The sequence below is a fragment of the Anas platyrhynchos genome, chromosome 29 (genome assembly GCF_047663525.1).
Source record: "Anas platyrhynchos isolate ZD024472 breed Pekin duck chromosome 29, IASCAAS_PekinDuck_T2T, whole genome shotgun sequence".
Taxonomy (NCBI): Eukaryota; Metazoa; Chordata; class Aves; order Anseriformes; family Anatidae; genus Anas; species Anas platyrhynchos.
Window position 1 is genome coordinate 4615506 of NC_092615.1, and position 20808 is coordinate 4636313.

Consider the following 20808-nt stretch of genomic DNA (forward strand, 5'->3'; position numbering starts at 1 on the left):
AAGGCGAGCAGGGTGCTGGTGTGTTTGCTCTCAGACACCTGCCCCATCCCACATGAGCTGTCCGGGCCCCGGGAGCAGCTCCCCACACAGGAGGGAACCTGCAGCTCTGAAACCAGTGAACTGGTTAAGGAGGCTGTGTGGTTTTCTGCCCCGTTCCCACATCCCAGCAGCAGCCACGTGCACTCCCCTTCCCACCCTGTTCTCTGCAGGCTGCTTCAGCCCCCGCGCCCGGGATGCCTGGAGCTGAAAATGCCATGCAGAGATGCTGGCTCTGGCTTCAGTCAATAACCAGAGCCCTGGATTCTACCTGGGAAGCTGTCCTGTCCCTTGAGCCATCGGAGAGCCCCATGGCTTCAGGAGGGGCGCTTCTCAGAGCTCTCCACTCCTCGATCCCAGCACAGCTCCGGGATGCAGCTAGCAGAGAGCAGGGCTGGGTGTTGGATGTCTCCAGCCACTGCAGGTCCTTCAACAGGAGCTCAATCCCCAGTAAGCCCTTTGCAAGCAAAACCCATGGGGCAGGCAGCGTTCCTCTGAACCCAGGGGACACGCAGGGACACACGAAGTGGGACATCTTGCCCCCGAGACTGCTCGGTCACCACTGGTGCACCAAGACCAAGGGCTTGCTCTTAAACCCTGCACCAAGGCACACCTGGAGGAGCGCACGTAAAGCTGCAAAGCTGTGGTCCAGTGTGTTCAAATGCCTTGAAGATGACTCACTTTTGGCCTCAGAAGACGGCAGTGGCAGCCCCGTGCTGGGGGACAGTGAGGGACATTGGTGGGGACGTCACCGGGGGCCGCTGTGTGGCTCAGGCTGCAGCTGAGCCGGGCTGAGCGCTTCCCTCCCCCTGATGCCTCCACCCTGCCCAGCACAATCTGTCAGCATCAAAGAGCCCTCCTTAATCTGATTCCCATCAAAATACCCTTTATTATTTTTATTTTTTTTTTAATAAATCTATTAGAAATATTAAGGCCAAGCCCCAGCTCTGGGAGCAGTCACAGCCTTGGCTTCGCTGGAGGATGGCGATGCCCAAGCACGAGCGAGGTGGCTCTGGTGGCCCTGGGTGCAGCAGGACGGGAATAAAGAGCTGGGAATAAAAACCCCACAAGCAAAAGCCCCCCAGGGCCATGCCTGTGAACACACCAGCAGGACAGGGGGTGCCCACGCGATGCCCAGCACCCGCCTCCAGCAGAGGTGGGACACTGCAGTGACAGCCACTGGTGCCACCGTAATTTGATTTGAAAGAGAGGTGACAGAAGGCTGCTTGATAAACACTTCCAAATTAAGCAGCTTTGTGTCCTAATCGCTCTGGCGATCAGCCTCACAGCAAAATCTCCGCTAAAAGGGATTTGAAATCAATAAAATTAGTCGACTAGTAATTAGCTTTAGTCCCAGTCAAACCAGCAAAGTTGTTTTTCCTGGCGAGGGTTCGCTCCCTAGGCCCACGTGCTGCCGCCCAGTGAGAAACAACAGCACCAACACATCCCAACACTGAGGCATCCTCAGGGAAAGCCCCCCCCGGCCACCGGCATGGCCTCGCCAAGGGGAAAACCGGGGTGTTTCGGAGCGGCTGCCTGTTTATTTACCAGCCCCGTCCGCCCCCGAATAGGAAAAAACAGATTTGAATGGGAGGCAGTCGCCGGCTGTTTACAGGACGTTGATTGTGGACGGGACTATACAATTTGTTCACTTCCTTTTCCCGGCGCACGACAAAACAATTCCACCCCCCAGCCCCCACATATAAAAAAAAAAGGGGAAAAAAAAAAAAGGAAAAAAAAAGCAAGAGCAAGCAGGGCTGAACACCTGGAGGGCAGCTCGGGATGCTCGGCACTGCCAGCTGAAGGGCAGGGAGGGCTCCGTGCTGCTGCCAGGGAAGGAAGCGAGTGCTTTGGTGGGCCCTCCGGATCAGGCCCCCCGTGGAGGGATGGACCCTGATGGTGCTCTGAACGAGGTCACCTCGGAGCCTGCCATAGCAGAACCCTACAGGTTTATGGGGCAGGCCCTTCCCCGTTTATCTTTGTGCCGATGAAAGCACGAGGAATTCAAAACCAAGGCGCACGCGGCCATGCCGCACAAGCGCCTGCGCCCCTGCCCTGAGGGGGACGCCTGCTGCTGGCTCCCCCTCCCCAAACGCATGCTCAGGCATAATTTTGACTTTAAAAAAAAAAAGAAGGAAAAAAAAAAAGCTGATGCCACCACTTCCGCGATCATTAATTCCTCCGCTTTGCATCTGCTCTGGCATCTCCTGTGTCGTGTTCTGGTTCAGCAGTTGCTGCATGGTCCGCACTCAGAGTGGGATTTTAGGAAATATTTGGTGCTGGGGAAAAATGGGAGAGGTTCCCCAAAGAGAGAGGGGAAAATGATCCATTCCCCATTGGCTTCGGGCAAGGGATGAGTACGGAGGCAAAGCAGGAAAGAGAAATTAAATCTGCAGATAAAACAAAGCCAGAAAGGGGAAAAAAAGCCAAGGAGGTGTTTTGTACTCACAGTCTTTCGGAAGATGGTCTGCGAGATGATGCACGTGGCGTTTCCAAACAGAGCTGCATTTGCAGCCCCTGCTGTGGGTTAGGGAAGTGCTTAGCCTGGATTGCTGAGCCCAGGGGTGGCTGCAAGAGCTCTCGCAGGACAGGGCAGGCTCCACGGCAGCCCTGGGGCCAGGATCTGGGGACCAGGGCCATGTCCCAGGAAGGAGCAGAGAAAGCCAGCAGGCACCGCACCCAGCACAGGGGGAAGGGGTGCCTGGTGCTGAGAGCAGGAACAGGGCCCCCGACCCTGTTGGTAACGGGGATGAAGACGAGAGCTTGCCCCCTCCAAGTCATAATTAAGGAAACAAATCACCTGGGCCAGCCCCATCAAGGCCATGCAAAACAACGGCGCGATGTGCAGGTGGTGGGAAAACGCTGCACTGCGGCCCTTCTCCTCGGGGGAGAGGCCAAGCTGGACGGGTTCGTTAAGTTAATGACGGCCAACGAGGCGAGGCCAAGGCAGCGAGGCCAGCGGGCCTCCCCCCCAGCCAAGGCACGAAGGCACACCTCCCAGCCCCGGGTAAGGCCAGCAAGATGCCACGGGGAGAAAGAAAACAAACCTGTGACGACAACCAGAGGGAAGAAAATAAACTTTCAAGCTCAAAACACTTCCACCAGCTGTGAAAACAACGGCACAGCAATGACCAAACAAGAGCACAAAGGAGCGGCAAGAAAGCGGGACAGATGATAACGGGGCCGGGCCAGGCAGTGCCTTCAGCGGGTCGGCAGCGCCTGGGCCGGTCCCGCTCGTGCCCCTTGCTCCCCCCGTGCCCACCGCCCCATTCTCGCTTCGCAAGGAGCTGGATGCCGAGCAGGGACAAATCGTGGGGACACATCCAAGAACAATGTTGATTTAAGGCGGGCTGATAACAAGTGTCAGAATTAGCCTGGCTTTGTTAGCACCTTGGATTACGGCGTAATTCGGAGGAACAGCTCTGCTACCCGTGGATGGAGGGACCTAAAAAGAGGCGACTGCTTCCAGGCAGCTGCTGGCAGCTCTGAGGGCGGTGCAGGGCCAACCCCCAGGCCTCGCTTCCAGCATTACCCCCTGAGGGGCACAGCTCAGGTCCCCCCCCCCCCCATCCTCCCCACACGTTTGTGTTGAGGACCCCTGGGAACATGCCCCAAAGCCGTGCTCCCAGCGGGGCTTTGGAAAACCAGCGGGAGGGAGCGTGGCGCCGGCCATCGGCCTCGCTGCCCCTTCGCCTGCCCTGCAGTCTGCTCCCAGGCATGCAAACTTGAAAAAGCTTAATAATATTAAATATGGAAACCCAAGGAATGGGTCTACGAGGAGTCCTCGGCCTACACATTGGACTCGTGCCACTGCAAATCCCCATCTCCAAGCCCCTCTGAGGCCTACAAGGGCTTCGTGGGAGCAGCGAGCCCGACGGCAACTTAAACACGAGGACAGCCCCGTAGAGAGCTCCTCATGTCCTGCATCACATACATCCGACAACATCAACATGTCTGCTACCACAAAACAACTTAAATCCAGCAGATAGAGGCTTATCTGTGAAGCGAGGGGTTAGATCCCATTAAACAGAAAGCTTTGGGGAGAGAGGAGCGAGAGTAAATCCACATCCTGTTTTTTTCCAGCTCATTTGTTTTACCACAAAGTTGCACACTCATGAAAGATGCAGACACTCGACACTAACGCACGCATTGTTGTCCGAAGAAAGAATTCATTTTGCTGAGCGTGCACAGCAGCCCGATGCCAGCGGGGAGTGAAATACGATGGCTGCGTGTCCCCCGGGACGCCAGGCACTGACCTTTCGGATTTCGCAGACAATCGTGTGCTTTGCATGTACGTACAGATGCTCGCACACCCAGACTATTTTGGTTAGAGGCATTTACCTCTATTTCCGCTCCGATTTGCATCTTTCCAAGTATTGTTTAATTTGCAACGTAAAATAAAATGAGGGTGTCAGAAATGCATTGGTGGCGCTGTCCTTTTGGGGAATATAAATCTTTCCCCGCTGGGTCTCTGTTGCTCCCAGAGCAGGAAAATAGGAGCCAGAAGCCCGTTTACTTCCACTTGACCGTCTAAAATGTCGCAAGAGAAACATTTCAGATCAAAGGAGAAGACTTTCCTCAGCGATTTCCCTGGGACACGTCCCGAGAGCAGCGCCAGCACCGTGTACGTGAGCGCTCCCAGCCCACTGGGCAGGGAGGCCAGAGGTGGTTAAAAATTAGACAAATTTCAGGCCGTTTCCAAATAATGGGGAAATGATGCGGGGAAACGGCCAAACACCCACAATCCCGGTGGCCTCGGCAGTTTACCTGGGAGCCTTCTCTTCGAGGGAAGAGGGCCGGTGGTTAACACCATGTGGCTACCAGCCCAGCAGCCTGCCCTGCGAACTCCCCAGAAGCAAGAGGAAAAAACAGATCACGTCTGCCCAGGGAGCACGAGCACGTGTGGGCGGGAGGAAGGCAAAGGGGAGGCACGGCTGAGGCCATTTGCTCTGCCCTAGAGGCCGGGTCTGCAATCCTGCGGGGTGCTGGGCAGCCCCGCTCCCCGGCACAGGATGCCCCGGAGCGCACAGGATACCGGCGCGGGGCTGGCGAGGAGAGCTAACGTGTTAGCCGAGCCGATGATTCAGCCCACAGGAAGGATCATCTAAGAAGAATTGTTCGACACAATGAGAAAAACTTTCCCAAACAAAGTGTTCTCAACACCACCTGCCTCCTCCGCGGGGCCGAGGCGAGCCCTGAGCTCCAGCTTTTGTTTGCAAATAACTTCAAGACCGCGGTTGCCACAACAGAGGTTCGTCTTTTTTCCCCTTCTCCTTTTCCGAGGGGACACAGCTCAGCGTGGGGCTCACCCCCCAAACCTCCCCCAAAGCACGGCGCTGGGCAATGCAGCAGCCGCACACCCACTGCATTCGTCTGATGCCAAAACCCAAAAAAGTTCAGGTTGGAGTGCTGTAAGTGCAGGACCCCGACCCTCTGCACCCAAACACCCAGAGTAGGACCCCCAGAGCACACCCACACCCCAGCAGCACACACGGCACGGGGTCTGGGGGATTAACTGCACGTGGAGCCCACGAGGGGTCCCTCCCAGGCACCAGTTTTTGCAAAATTTAGTCAACACGGCACGGCATGGTGAGATATTTACCTTAAGAACGGTTTAAGGACAGATGTGACCTATTTAGAGCTCTGCCAAATATTTCTGTAATTGAATATACCATCGATTATTTAAATTACATTAAAAAGGGCTGTATTTGATCTACTTGCTACTAAGAAGCACCGTTTCCAAGAACCACGACTTTTTTTTTCCCCTCTTTAACTATAAATACTTCAAGATGTTCACTTGTCCCTTTCCTCGCTGAGAATCCACATCTTTGCATAACCATGCTCCATGCCCCAAATTCCACTTCTGCCCCTAAAGCCAAGAGGACACGTCACGAGAAGAGCTTACCTGAAGAAAGAAACCAGTTTTATTTTAAGGGCGACACCAGCTTATGGAGCAGAGTCCAAGAGGTGAAGTCTCATCCAGCCTCCTGTCCTCAGGGGAAACCAATACTGAGCCATTGGTTTTGGCTGCCCATCAGCCTCAAGAGACTTTCTGAAGTCACCTCAGCCAGGGGACATGGAAAAGTTGCTCCAGCACCTCGTGCCCTGGTTCCCTCCATCCATGACACCCACGTCCAAGCAGGGTTACCCCAGACCCCCGAGGACAGACTGAGGCACTGGGATGGTGGCTGGTTTTAAACCTACATCTGTCACCTGGCCGACCAGCTCGAGGGATGGGACAGGAGGGTGGCACCGCTCCCACCAGCTGCATCCCACTTAAACCAGCCGTGGGGGTACGGATGAGCCCACCGTGGCACACGCGGGCGTCTGGGCTCCTCCTGCGCCCGGCGGGTGGATGATGTGCCTGTGCCATGAGGACGTCCCCAAAGGAGCCAGGGAAGCCATCCCAACTGTGCCCCCCTTCTGCAGGGCCCTGCTGCTCCCACCGAGCTCTCCTCTCACTGGGCAGACGGTGCCGGGCCGGGGCGAGGTGCCAGCAGGTGGCACTCCTCGTGTGGCACCGCGCCTCGCGCTCCTGGGACCGAGCAACGCTCCCCCCTCCTGCACGTGCATCTCACACCATGTCCTGGGTGCAACGCGAGCATCGCTTAGCCATGGCCCCTAGGAGCCGGTGTGATCTCTCACACTAACAGCAAAACCCCGAAAATACCCCCTGCAGCTCCTCGAAGCCCCGTGAGGACCTCAGGGTTTATTCTGACAGGTTTTATTCTGACACTGTCACGGAGCAACATTGCAGCATCCAGCTGCGCTGTTCTCCCACCCTGCCCAGACAGGCACCAACCCATTGCTCGGGTTGCACGCTGTCTCACCCAGCCCCAAAAGCACCAGCCTGGCTTTGCACGACCCCCTGAGCCCTTTGGTGCTGCCCACAAACACCCCGCTGTTAGAGGAATGGGCTGGAGACAAAAAGGGACCCATTAGATCATCTCATCTCCCTCTCCTCTACATCGTGTTTGTGTTCTGGTGCTTTTGTCTAGACAAGCGGTAACGCTTCTTATCAGGATTGCCGGTACAGCTGTCAAGCAAAATTCACCATTAGACATTTCTCTGGTAGTTTTCCTAAAGCTGCCTTTTAGCTGCAAGAAGCTCAGGGGAATTATTTCCTCCATGAACAGCAAGAGCTGCCCCAGTGCAGAAGTTTTGGGGCCCAATGGGGGTGACACCAGGGGCTCCCGCTGTGCTGGGTCACCGCTCAGGAGCCACTGCCCCACAGCTGCACCTGCAAATGCAACTTTGGAAATAATATACACATATAAAAACAGGGAAAAAAACAAGCCACCCCTAACCTCAGCAAGGAAAATCCTGCAAATGTGAGTGACCACATGGATCTCTGGCAGGCAGAACCAAGCCTTCGGTTCCTCACTACACCAGGCTCGAGAGATGGCTCAGGGCATGCGAGGCACTCGCTGCTTTGGAAAGGAAAGGACGCTTTGCCCCACATTTGCCTTGAGCAAGTTCTGGGGCTCACTGGACTTTCCAGGAGTTGCTGAACGCATAAAACAGCAGGAAACCCAGTGAAAACCAGTTCCCCATTCAGAGCACAAAGTGCCCCAGAAGCCCCCATGACAGGGCCAGGCCAGCAGGGAGGGGAAGAGGAAGATGAAGACCTCGCCGGCTCAGCTGTTTGCAAAACCACAGCTCCACACCTCCCGAGAGCCCCGTCTGCTTCGCCAGGCTGCAGGCTGGAGGGGACAGCCGGCTGCAGGAGCTGCCCCAGCGGGGCCGGGACCCCTTAGCCCTGAGCCGAAATGAGGGAGCAGCCCCCTGCGAGCCTCCCCGCTGCCCTGGGGCATCGCGGTATAGCACGTGCCCCCAGGTTTGCTGCTCTGTCAGGAGCAAGGAGCGCGTCTGCCTCTCTGGGGACCAGCCTCAGGCAAGCCAAGCCGAGTTCTGCTCCTTCTGCTTGCTCCAGCAGCATCCCCAAAACCTTGGCTGCTCCCCAGCATCCCAACTGCCCCAAAGCACGCAGCACGCTGCCCTGATAAAACACAAACCCGCACTTGTTTAAAACTCAGAGGTCAGGGTCTCCAAACCAGAGCAAGAGCCCGGGCACAGCCCAGTTCGCTTCTGAGCAGCCAGTCTTCAGAGAAACTGGTTTCTCTCCTGTTAAGCCCAGATACGCACAAACCACTCAAACTAAAACAAAACCATCTCCAGGCAGCTGGGCACTGGTTGGATCTGTTCCTAAAACCAGCTGAAATGAAACCATCCCGCAAGCCCCTTGCAGAAGAAGGAAAGCCTGCGACCAGGCTGCGTCACAGCCCTGAACCACGCCAGCCCCCTGCTCCCACTGTGGGGCTGAGAAACCCCCAGCCCACAGCGACCTCGTGCTCGAGCCAGCCCCAGCCACCCGCCCTTCTCCTCTCCGTGCCGCCAGCAGCACCTCGCTGCAACAGGTTTTAAGGGTCTCACGTTATGGGGGAAGGCAGGGAAGCAGCACGAAAAGATGAGCGATTCTCATGTGCCACGCATCCTGCTCCCAAAACGGGACCCTGTGTCCTCAAGCAGCGTTAACACCCTCTGCTCCTGCCCCAGAGCGGCACGGCACCCGAAGGAGCCCCCTGCGGATCTCCAGCCCACTGCTCGAGCCCACCTGCCTCCAAATCCCTCGAGAGCAGAATCGCAACTGCTGAAAATCACTCCTCCCCACTCCGTCCTCCAAACCCCTGCCAAAAAAGCCCCGGCGCTGCCAGACATCTGTTGGGAAGAACCTACCCCGAAAGAGCCGGCGCGGGGCTGCCATGTCCACGGAGCCGCCGCAGGCTGAGCCCAGCGCCCTGTGCCGGGCGCCCCAGCCCCGCGCTCCTCCCACCCGTCCTGGTCCCTGCCCACTCCTGCCTGCCTTTGTTCGGGGGACTGTGGAGGAGTTCACTCTAAGGACAGGCAAAAGCAGTTAGAAGAAAGTTAGTGGGGTTTATGGAGTGGATTAAGTTTACCAGGGGATTTTACGGTGCGCTGCCCGGGGAGCTCGGAGCAGCTCGGCCACATCTCCTCCGGAGCAGGCGCCCAGGGAGCCTGGGCACAGCCTGAGAGCACCCAGGGCAATGGGAAGGGCAGGGAAAAACTCACCTAAGTGCCCTGTGCTCTTACCCACAGATGTTACCTCCTTAACACAAGCCCTTCTAAAGGCCAGGGTTGGGTTTAGCTGCACCCCTGCTCGCAGGGCTCCATCCAAGCCCGCAGAGCAGCTCTGGAGCAGTTGTTTGCCCTCGAACAAAAGCCATCTCCACCCAATCCTGCGTGGCTCTGTTGTGGTGATACAGGGTATTTGTCTGGCACAGCCTTGGTCACTGTTTATTGTCTTGCTTTCCTTTATCTGCAGATCTCAAAGCGTTTTATAAATGTTAAACCTCAAAGCCTCTCCAGGGAACAAAACTGTTTCGAGCTATTGTACATATGGAGAGACTTGCCCAAAAATTAGGGCAGAGCTGGAAATGGAGCAGCGGAGACCAGAGCTGACACAGCCTCTCTTGGCACAATATAAAGCAACACAGATTATCCCTTAAATACCTGTGTGGACAGACACATCTCCAGCTATTAACCCACATGTTGTCGAGCCACCGCTTGGAACAAGCCCTTGGCCTGAAAGCCTCGCGCGCTGGAACACAAAAATCTTTACAACTGGCAATCCAAACCACAACGTCTCACTGAGCTTTCAGTTTTCTTGTTTGGGTCAAAAAGCACCAGTCGTACGGTTTCAACTTTTTAGAAAATTATTTAAAGAAAACAGAACAAAAAACCACAATGCTTTTAAAAATACGCAGCGTGCTGGGGGAGAAGCGCTGTTCTCTATTTTTGAGCTGACCCAGGAGGGCTGGCAGAGGCAGCACGTTGCGCGAGATGCTCGTGCCGGGCTTCTCCTGCCATGTGGCACACGTCCTGCTGTCACAGGGCCCAACTGCAGCCGTTTCACAGCGGGGAGTGTCAGTCCCAGCTCCCCGTCTTTTCACTCCCTTTCTTTGCCGTGCGGTTCAGTCGAAAGGAACCTGAGGAGCAGCAGGAGGCACAAATTCAGGGCCATCCAGGCTCAGCTCTCCCAGTGCTCCAGGGAAGCGCTGCGGTGACGGGATGGGAATCACACCAGTGCTATACTCAAGGGATCGCTGCCTGGAGCATCCAGCTACGGGACAAAACCGAAACAGCCTGGCAGGTGGGATGGGCAGGAGTGCCCTGGTTTGGGGAACAAGAGTTCAGAAACCTCAGCCTACCGAGGATGAGAAGCGAGAGGCAGCCTCGCGGCAGCCTCCTCCCAGATTCTTCTCCAGCTCCAGTGCAACCCCAAATCCCCCTGCCTGGGCTGTAAAGGCTTTGGGATGAGCTCCTACAAATAGCAAGTTCGGTGCGTGGCCCAAAGGACCTCTGGTTTCAGCTGCTACAAGAAATGTAGCTCTGGAGAGGACCCCAGAAGTTTGCTGTGAACACACGGCTCCGACAGCGGTTCTCCAAGATGCCTCCCCCAATTCCCAGCCCTTCGGACAGCATCACCCCAGCCCCAAGCCCAGGACCCTATGCAACGCTCCTGGGTCTGACCCACACCTAGTGCTCTGCACAAAACGAAACCTGGAAAAGCTGAAGGGGCTACGAAGGGCACACAAAAACCCTACAGGACAGAATTCAAGGCCCATTTGCCAATCCAAGCTGCTCACATCCAAGCACCATGCCCATTTGGACAAGCTTCGTACTTCTAGGCAGCTTCTGGAGAGCCAAAGCCAGAGGAACACGTCTGTGCCATCCACCCCCAAATTCGGAGACAGGTCCACGGCCAGCCCCTTCCACTGCTCCCCTGGGGCCCTGCCCAGGAGGGCCCCGAGGCAGCTCCTGCCGGTGGGGAGAAGACAAGCACGGTGCTCGCAGGCACCTCGGCTAGAAACAGCGGCTTAAAAATAAACGAGGGCTCAGTTTTGAGTTCTGAGCTAACAGAAACCGAGAGGACTTCTGCAGGATCTCTGCTGACCACAAGGCAGCCAGGACTTCTTCTTCAGCTGTTTCGCCCCCAGACTACTTCTGCAGGTCGGGGCTGCAGCCGCTCCAGCCTCGGGGCTGCTCCGTGCGTCACGGCCCAGGAGGCAACGAAGGAAAGGCGCCGGGCACGGCACTGTCAGGGCTCCTCAGGGCATCTTGCCCAGCCAGGAGGAGAACTGGACTAGAACAAATCCCCTTCCTCCCTGGCTTCAAGGAAGAAGACCCAAAGAGCCCCTGGCTCTTTGGGTGAGGATCCGCTGCTGTTGGGCCCCTGTGGTTTCATGCACCCATGGAGCGGACCCTGGGTGCTGCTCCCCAGGGAAGCTCAACCCGAGGCTCCTTCCAGAAGGGTCGGACGGACAGAGTTCACCAAACCACCCACCCTGCCCTTTGTGTTTCACACACCTTCACCCACAGATTGCCAGGGAAGGGCTTAATTAAGGCCGCGATGACTGCTGAGCCTTGCAATATAGGCAGTGAATAAACTGCAGGCAGAGCAACAAAGAGGAGGAGGAGAGGAAGTAGGAGAGCTCCAAAACTTGGGGCAAAACCCAACACACACAGCCCAATTTTTCCTTTCTCTGCATAAACACCCAATGGCCATGGACTGGGTTACTCAGAGCCAGAAGAAACAGCGCTGTGACACGGCACGAGGGGCAGCCCTGGCGTCTGCCACAAATTGTGCTGCGCAAATTGCGCCAGTGCACGTGCAAATCTCTCACGTCCCTGGGGCTGACTGCGTGGAAGTGGCTTATGCCCCGTGCAGCGGGCTCAGGGAAGATCCCTGCAGTGCCCCAGCAAACGCCTGGGGCAGGTGGGACTGGGACGAAGCTGAGCTGAAACGTTCCCCTGCCACCAGAGGCCTGGACCGGAGCAGCTCCGCACCCGAGTGGCACGGTGTCCCGAGGACAACCGCAGCACAAGGTCACCGCGAGCCTTTCATCCTGCATGCAGACGGCAGCTCGTGCTGCTGCTAACAGCACAGCCAGAGCCTCGCGTCTGGGGACTCCTCCTGCCTCGGTCCCAGCACCGGGGATGCTGGCTCCAGACCCAGCGAGCTCCCCAGATGTGCTGCAGGCCTGCTGGAGCGCATTCCTCCTCTTTTCCGAGGAAAACCCTGCTTTTAGGGTTAAAGCAACACCGGTAGTGGGATTGTCAGCGGCACAAATGCACAATCAGGAGGGGAAGATGTGGGGGGAAAGCATCCAACTGGCGAATATAATACTTGGAAGGAAAAGCAGATTTTTAAAAAAATAAAAAATGAGGGGGTGGTAAAAAAAAATCTCAGGAAGTCATCTAGTCATTCCTGCTCTTTGCTGAAACAATAGACTCGGGATGCTGGCTAAGTTATAAATAATCCTGCTGGCTACACAACACAAATACAAGACGGGAGCGGGGTAACTATCGCTCCATGGAAAGTGACTCACCACCTTCGTGCCGCAGCCCCAAAGAAGGGCAAACACCACAGCCTTGGGGCAGGCTCTGCCGCTGGGACCCCGGAGCTTTGGGAACCCAAACCCACGTGGCCCCGAGCCGTGGGCGCCCTTCGTGGTGGCGAGGCTCTCAGTGAGCTGAAGCGCAGAGCGTGGGCTGGTGCCGAGGGCCCGAGGGCAAGAGAGGGCTCAAATTGGGGAAAATAATGGGAAGCCACCAACTCCGCAACATCCTTCTCTTTTTTAGAAAGGAAGTTGCTGCTGTGAGATGACTTCACTGGGCTGCTGGTGCCTGCTTCCCAAAACCTCTCCTCCGCCACCCGGGAGCGAACACGCAGAGCAGCGGAGCCAACGTGCGACGGCTCCTGCGGCACAGGGAGAGGCTCGTGCCTGGAGAAACCCTGGGGAAGGGGAGGCACGCGAGGGTCCCTGCCCTCAACTGGGGGACACACACAGCCCCTGCCATCTCTTGCTTCTACTAGGGAAGGCCCAACTTTTTGGGGAGCCAGGGACAGCTCCAGATCCACGGGTGACCCTGGGAGGGAGCACGCGGCGCCCGCAGCCTTGTACCAGGACCAGGGCGCTGCAGGCACGGCCACGGTAGCAGGGAGCTCTGGTGCCAAGAGTAACTGAGAAAGAAAAGGATCTTCCCAACGAGAAACTTGGATAATTTGGAAGTGACATAGATTCTCACTTAGAAAAAAAAAAAAAAAAAGCAACTGTTCAAAAAGAGCTTCCTGACTTGTTATTCCATTACCCAAATCTGGAAATGTAATCATATTAGTTCAGCTGCATTAACACAACTGAAAAAAAAAACAAAAACACAACAAAAACTGTCTTAAAGATTGAACTGATCTGTGGGGCCAAGGGAAAGGAGAACAAAAGTCAGAGACCTGTGGCACCCACTGCTGCAGCCGACCCATCGCTCCTGCAGGCCTCTGAAGGCAGATCCGCAGAGGATGTGAAATAATCAGGATATGAAATGATTTTTAAGGGTTTTTTTTTGCCAGGTAGGCGAGGTAAAGGTCAGCGAGAGCCGTGTGAACACAAGCAGCTCAGTGACATCGTGCTGAGCTGGCTGCGGAGCCGAGCTCGGTTCGCACATACCTCGGAGGAGCAGAAAAATCAGCCCCAGCACCAAGCTGTGCGCTGCCCAAAGCTGCCGGAGAGATGGCAGCCACAGGGCAACGGTGGCCCAGGCTGGGAAAACAAAAATTCACCCAGGTTGTTAAAACAAAGTAAGGAAACACTCAGCAGCTCCGTGCACCGTGCTCCTGCTGCAGAGACCAAGATGCCTCGGAGCCCACGCAGCCGAGCACTTTACTCATGCTTATTTTTAAATAAAAGGTGCCCGTCGGTGCTGGTGTCTTCTTTAGGGCAAGCAAGGAGGCTGCAAAACCTACGAGGCTGAAACAGCCGTGCCAGGAGCACTGGCAGCTTTGGCACAGACTCCTCTCCAGACCTGCCACCGAGAGGTCACTGCAGGGGGCAAAACCCATCCCTCTGCCTCGCTCAGAGCAGCCTCTGCTCTCAGAAGATGCTGGAGCGAGAGCCCGGGCAGACACGTTTGGTTAAGGTTTTAGAGGAAAGGTGCGAACGGTTTGAACCACAGCACAAGGAGGAATAAAGGCATCTCGCTTTCCGTTTTTTTTTTTCTTTAAAAAAGAAAAAAAACCAAAGACATTTGATAGGGAGGCACATCCATCTTCCCACAGCCTCTCAGGCCATTCATCATTTGGATAAAATCCAGTTTCACATTGAAATTCAGCTGGACTTTCAAATGCAAATACGAGGAGAAGAGCAACATATGGTAGAGGTTAGTACGTATTTTTCCTAATTAAATGGCATACTGCTGTTTTGTATAACAATGTTAACGGGGCATTAACAAGCCTTTGGAGGAGAGACCACCTCACTTTCAAAAAAAATGCCTCAGAAAGCAGAAGGGGCCCAGGACCTCCCCGCTCTCTGAGGAGCGGTCACACGTTCACCACGGCAAGGACAGCTTTTGTCACGTGCCATGAGCCAACTGTCCTCCTGTGCCACCTGGGGAAGGAAAGGAGGTGACCGGCACCGCCAGCGTCCTCGGAGCCGGGTCCTGTCCTGGTGGGTCCTGCCGGAGCGTGGCTGGGTCCTGCTCCAGGTCCAGGACGTGCTGGATGCCACCAGGTCCGGGAGGCACCCAGCGCTGTGACAGAGCCCAGGACAGCTCCTGGAGGGGGAAAACTGCACCAAAGCCCCACTCCCAAGGGATGGAGGATGGGCAGAAGATGCCCTTTGAGGAGAGGAACGGCTCCGTGCCGAGCGGTACCAGCCAAGCCTGGGGCCACCAGAGCCAAGTGCCACCACTGAAGGAGAGGCCACCGCTGGCTGGCAACGGTCTGTGCCCGCAGAGAGGACACAGGGCACGGCACGTGCCTTCCAGGAGGCTTCCTCCTGCACAGGACCCGTCAGGGTTTTGTACAACAGCCCTTTGCCCTGCTTGGTATAAAATCCCACCCCCAAACACGCCCAGGGGTGCTGGAGGCTGCCCTTCCTGCCATCCCCGGCCGCTCTGGAACGGGGCCATCCATTTATTTTTGGTGCCTGTCTAACCAGGAAGGCTCCCCTGCTAGAAAAAGCTTGTGCCACATTCACTTCACCTCCCTCTTGCTCCTGACGCAATCTCTGGCTAAATTTAGAGAGAGATGGTGCCTTCGGACACTTCGAGGCGGGGGTGCGCTGCTCAGGGTTAACAGGCAGATGGACACCAGGTTTTTAGTTTTTTTTTTTGCCCCACTCGCCTTGGAGCTGAGCTACCTGGAGAGATAATATAAAAATTCAAGGGAAAAAAGGCAGATGTCTGGGTATTCACCTACTTTAGGGGTGAGGCAAGGCGGTGTGAGTCCTGTAAAGCCATCCTCCCTCCAGAAACACCAGTCACGGCAGCAAGAGAGGCATCAACAAAACCATTAGGAAAATCCTCAAAAGCCGATTCACGAAACCTCCATCCTTTTCCCCTTCTGATGTTTTTTCACATGTGCTTCCATCCTGTGAGGTCACCCGGGGCAGACAAACCCAGAACCTGTACAAAAACCTCCCCACCCTACCCCAAACCCAGGCTGCGCTGGGTTTAAAGCCGTGGAGAGCCCAAGGGCGCCGTGGGGCTGTGCGGGGGGGCTGCAGGGACCCAGTCCCACAGCCCCAGGGGTGTCCCCAGGGCACGTCCCCCCACAAAGGGCACTGCGGGGAGCCTGGCAGTGCCGCAGCTGCCAGCTGCGCGTTTTGATGCCACGAGAGCGCCGTGCCCCAGCTCGCCTCCGGTGATCTCCAACCCTCAGCGCCCGCCGCGCTCCCGGTCCCCCGTACAATTACGCATTCAGCACCACAATGTATTTCACACCGTATTTCATGCCTCATTTGGCAACAAAATTAATTAAACTTTAAGTCAACACTGAAGGAGTGCAGTACCTTTCTTCCCTCCGTGGCATATATAACTCAATTTGTTTAAGCTAATGCGCTAATCAAGACTTGCAAAATACTTGGGAACCTTCTGGCAGGAGGGCCTCCGAAACCCGCAGCGAGATGCTCTCCACACTGGTTCTGCTTGGAGGTCTGGCAGGGCACAACCATCATTCAACAAGCCCCATTTCCCTAAAATTTAACCTTTCTCCCCCAAAATACTGCTCACAAACATGCATTCTGGCCTTCTGCTTGAGCAGTGCGATGCCGGAGGGTCGGTGCCATCCTCACGCCCCAAACCTGTCTGCTCCAGGCATCTGCACGCACCCAGCAGGGTCGGTGGCCTGGGGATGCACCAGGGAAGCCGCAGCCCTCGGATGCTGCCCACGTCCCTCCTCCTCGCTGCCAGGGGACACGTGGGACAGCCAGCGGTCCTCCTCGGAGGCAGCTGGGAGCCTGCAGGCTGCCACCCCCTCGCCGTGCTCCGGGGATGTCTCAGCTATTTGGAGGCGCTGTGAGAGGGCAGGCTAATCCCAACCCACGCGGCTGGGAATCCGAGAGGCAGATGTGGGCAAACTTTTTGGCATAACTGAGACAGCTGCATCGGCCGGCACCAGCCCACCGCCCCGCTGCACGCCCCGGGACAGGGTGGCTGCCAGGGCGCGGGCGGGAGGGCGAACCCCTCTGCTCCAGCACCCGAAGCCAGCAGAACGGGCTGAGCTGAGCGGCGAGGAGCGAGCACCAAGGCAGAAGAGGGACAGCCACCAGCAGCCTGTGACCCACGGCTTACCTGTGTCACAACGCCTGCAGCACGGGGCAGAGGCACCGAGCACGCCCTGAGAGCGCAGTGTGCTTTTTAGGCACGGCACGGCTCCTGTGGCAGGTTTCCAGCCCGCAGTTAGAGGATCATCCCGCATCAACCCCATCTATCAGGGGTCACCGTGCATCCCAGGAGGGCTTCACCAGCCTGGGGAGTTCAGCCCATGGTCCTGTCCCATGCACACAGCCCAAAGCATGTGGGAAACGCGCGCACAACCTCATGGTCTTGACCACGGAGGCAAACACTGCCTACTTCCAGCTGAAGTGGTAAGAGCATCATCACCTTCCCACTTGTGAAGATGTCGTAAACAGCATCATCAGAGTCTGCTCTTGTATTAGAACAAAGATCTCACCTTTAACAGGGATTTTGGATGCCAGTGAGCAGAGAAGATGCGTTTACGGCATTCTTCAGCCGAGTTACCGCAGTGCCTGACGAGGCATGAGGCCCTCCAGAGCAACAAAACGGCACCACGCGCTCCATCTGTCCCCTGAAGACACCCACTTGCTATCTCAAACTTTAAAAAAAGGTTAACTCCAACCTGAGCGTCAGTGCACATAACATTAACGATGGGGATGCAATAGGCAGCGGCTGGTCACACGCGGGACACGTGCTGCAGCGGGCACCCCACCGAGCATGCAGAATTTGAAATTAGCAGCAGCGAGGTCCAGCACAAACGCCTGCCAGACCTGCTGGGCCCCTTCCAAAGCCATCTCTTCCCTTTGGAAAGGGCACAACAAGCGTGGAAGGCTTCGAGCTGGGATGCTGAGCCAAAAGCCAGCTTTCTGCCTACTCTCACCAGGAGAACACAATAGGAACAGAGGATGGAGAAGCACCCAGCCCTGGCAGGGCTCCCCGGGGATGTAACAGCCAGGCACGGCCAGGTTAGGCACGTGCTTTTTCCTTCCTCAAATGCAGAAGTCCAAATCTCAGCCCTGCACCAATGCACAATGTTCAAGCAACGCTGCGTGAGCAGGGTTTGAGGTGGGCTGAGGCAGAGCTGCTGCGCCCCAGCACCAAACCCCCAGCGCGTTGCCCTCCATCAGACCATTTTTAGTGAGGTTTTGGCCCTCGCCATCACGACACCAGCAGCCTAAGCAGTGCAACAGCGCTGGGCACCACCTCTTTTTAATAAAAGGAAAGCAGGTGCTTGAGCTCGAAGGCAGAAGGCTCCCTCCTACCCCAGCTTCACGCCAGGTAAGGCACGTGATGCTTTACATAAGGTGCACTCATCTCCACTCATCTCGCCACAAGCCCTCGAGCAGGCACAGCTACACCACGGCTGCGTTGCCTCATCTCGGGAAGGAAAAAGCTCTGCCGGCAGGAGATGGCTGCACCGCTCTAACTCTGCTGGCAAAGTTAAAGCTGTGTGCTTAAACAAGGTCTGTGTCAAATTGGCAGTTTCTAAACAAAAGCTGTCGCTTATCTCGGTACAGCTTTGGCTCTCTAGCACCTCCGACATTCCCCGTGCTCTTTCCTTGTTCAAAATCTCAAATCCAGCCAGGAGGACTCTTCCTTCGGGTGGGAGATCAGCAGAAATACCCCTCCCCTGAGAACACGTACCCTGCGAGCCCCTGAAGCTGCAGGCACACAAAGATGAGGGAGGTTTCTCTGCTGTACCCGCAGCCACCAGCGGGACTCCTGAGCTCTGAGCTGCCCCCAGAGCATCGCTGCTGCCCCAGCACAACGCTCCCCCCTCGGTACTCTCCCCAGGTTCACTCCTCAGGCACCTGCTGGAAACCCGCTCCATCGGGATGCACTCACTCCCAGCCTTGCCCACTGCACAGAAAATTTAAGGCGAAAAAAACATATTTGAAGAAAAAGCAACAAAAAATAGCTGCATGTCACCCTCACTGCGATGGTGCAGGAGAAGCAGCTGCCATGGCAGGGCAGCTCCAGGAGCAGGGACACAACTGGAGATGGAACTGGGGCGTTCCGGGGGGTTGAGGGAGACAGGCGTGAAGATCTGCCCCTGCCTTTTGTTCCCCCACGCTTGCTATTTCCTGCTCACCCAGCTACAGAAGCTTTCAGGCCCTCCAGACCTTTCTGTTTTTGTTTCTCAAATCCTGTTTTCTGTATCCTTAACGTGACCCACCCCACGGACAAAACGCCGAGCAGAAAGCAAGGAGGAGGAGACCAGGAGCTTCCCCAAGGCAGCGAAAGAGAACAGAGCTGAGAGCCCTTCAAAGCACCTGGCTGCAGCAGGTGGGAGCTGAACTCCACCGAAAGCCCTGAAGCCCTCTGGGCTGCACGGAGAGCCCAGGGCTGGCCCCGAGGGCATCCCCCCAGCACCTCCAGCAGCCTCCTCCGCACGAACGCAGCCCTGGGGCACGCAGAGAAGTCACTGCAAACTTGACTTGTCCACAACAAGAGTTTTTTTTTTCTTCCTTCAAAAATGGCCAAAAAGTCATTTGAACTTCGAAAGACAAAGCCGTGGCAGCAGGCAAGCAAGCAAGCTCGCCGCTCTGACTTTTTGTTGTGGTGGCTCTCCATTTAGTGACAGTTTCGCAAGCCTGCTGCACGGGCACGCACCCGACCGCAACATAAACAAGCAGCCTGCAGTGCGCGCTTTCATGGAAAGTGCCAGCTTTAAATATCAAGCCCCATATTGCGTACCTCATGTCTGCCTTCCATCACATATCAAAATAGCAAGCAAAGCCCATCACTCCCACTCCAGCATAAGCAAAACATGTGGGAACTCGAGGCGGTTAGTAGGAAAACGTGATACAGCCTTACTAATAAAAGCTCCGCTTTTCCTCACTATGGCAAATAGCTGCAAACGCCACTCTGCAGCCTGAAACTCAATCGTGACAGCACTGCGCCCAAAACGTGGCTCTCAGCTCCCCACAACCCCCCGAATTCGCTGCTTTTACCACCAGCCCCCAGCCCCCCAAAGCCTCCCTTCCACGCCGGGATCCTCCTGACACGCGGCTGCGTGCACACGCAGAATAATTAAATCTTCAAACAGCTAACCCACAGCCCCAATTAACGAGACAACCTCATCTTTCATAGAATTTATTACTCTCAGTGCTGTTGCCACAGGTATCCAAGTTTGAACGTTGTTTAAAGCAGGCTTTCAAAGGGGATACAGACTCACCTACCTCCGGGGAGAATGCATTTGCTTTGTTCACTAGACTATAACTTAAAATTTGTTACATGCACCAGCTTGTAACTCTTTGAAAAACTCCCTGGTTAGCCAGCTTCAAATGTATTTTATGAACTTGCCCCGATCAAAGCAATTCCCTCAACAATGAGCCTCATCTCACAATCTCACTGGCAAAAAAGCACTGAACAAATTTTGGGGGTGGAAATCACAGCACGGAGCAGGGGGAGGACTCTCCCCTCCAAACCCACCCAGGGGACCTCAAGCACGGGAGCTCCCTTCAGCACAAAGCGAGAAAGAAAAGACATTTAACGGTGAATTTGGTTACTCAGAAGGAAAACAATTAAGGCTATTTTTTTTTTTAGCAAAGATTTTATTTATTGTGAGCAGGAATCGTGTCGGCAGAAGGCAGCCTGGGCTCCTGTTCCAATAGGACACAACCCTGGCATCGCACACTTTGCTGATGCTTTGGGGAGAGGGCTACAGGCGCCACACATTCATTGTGGATTCAAAGCACTGTTGCTGAGCTGCTCCAGGAGATGCATTACCTCGTGCAGCCGTTTGCCTCGGTTTCCCTTCCCTGCTCGGCAGAGCCCTGACGTGTTTGCTGCGGCAGCGGCGCAGCTGGCACGCGCTGACCCCAAAAACTCAGCAGCCACGAGGTGACAGCCCCGGCGTGGCCCGACGGCGATGCCACGGCCCGGGAAGAGACAATGAAACTTCTTCACCTCCCGCCACTCCTCCTGTCTCAGCATCAATTAAAAATGGTCATTTCCATGTGAAATCCAGCACGCGCGGTTTCCTGCTAGAGGCGCAGTTTAATTAAGCACACTGGGAGGGAGCTCGTTTCTGATCAGATTAGTCATCTACAAACTATGACATGGGGGGGGGGGGACACAGAGGACATGGCTTGAAATGTTTTGCTACTGCAAATAACAAACAGTTTGGCACGGGGATGACGAAACCACAGCCCTGCAGGAGCAGGACAATAGGCATGT

The 20808-nt window shown here is 55.8% G+C and overlaps 1 protein-coding gene across 11 annotated transcripts in view; it reads right to left on the minus strand.

Annotated features, from left to right (window-relative positions):
• The window catches only part of TCF3 (transcription factor 3), a 72145-nt gene that overhangs the window by 38774 nt on the left and 12563 nt on the right, over window positions 1–20808 (minus strand). Inside the window, exon 1 of one of the 11 annotated variants that reach the window (XM_027471738.3) lies at window positions 8773–8878. The exons of 9 other annotated variants lie outside the window; for them this stretch is intronic. In XM_027471738.3, coding sequence (XP_027327539.2) covers window positions 8773–8800 — 28 coding nt within the window. In that variant the 5' untranslated portion in view covers window positions 8801–8878. Of the gene's footprint in view, window positions 1–8772; window positions 8879–20808 lie in introns of those variants that run through there. One more of the 11 variants, XM_027471739.3, reaches the window with a different exon arrangement.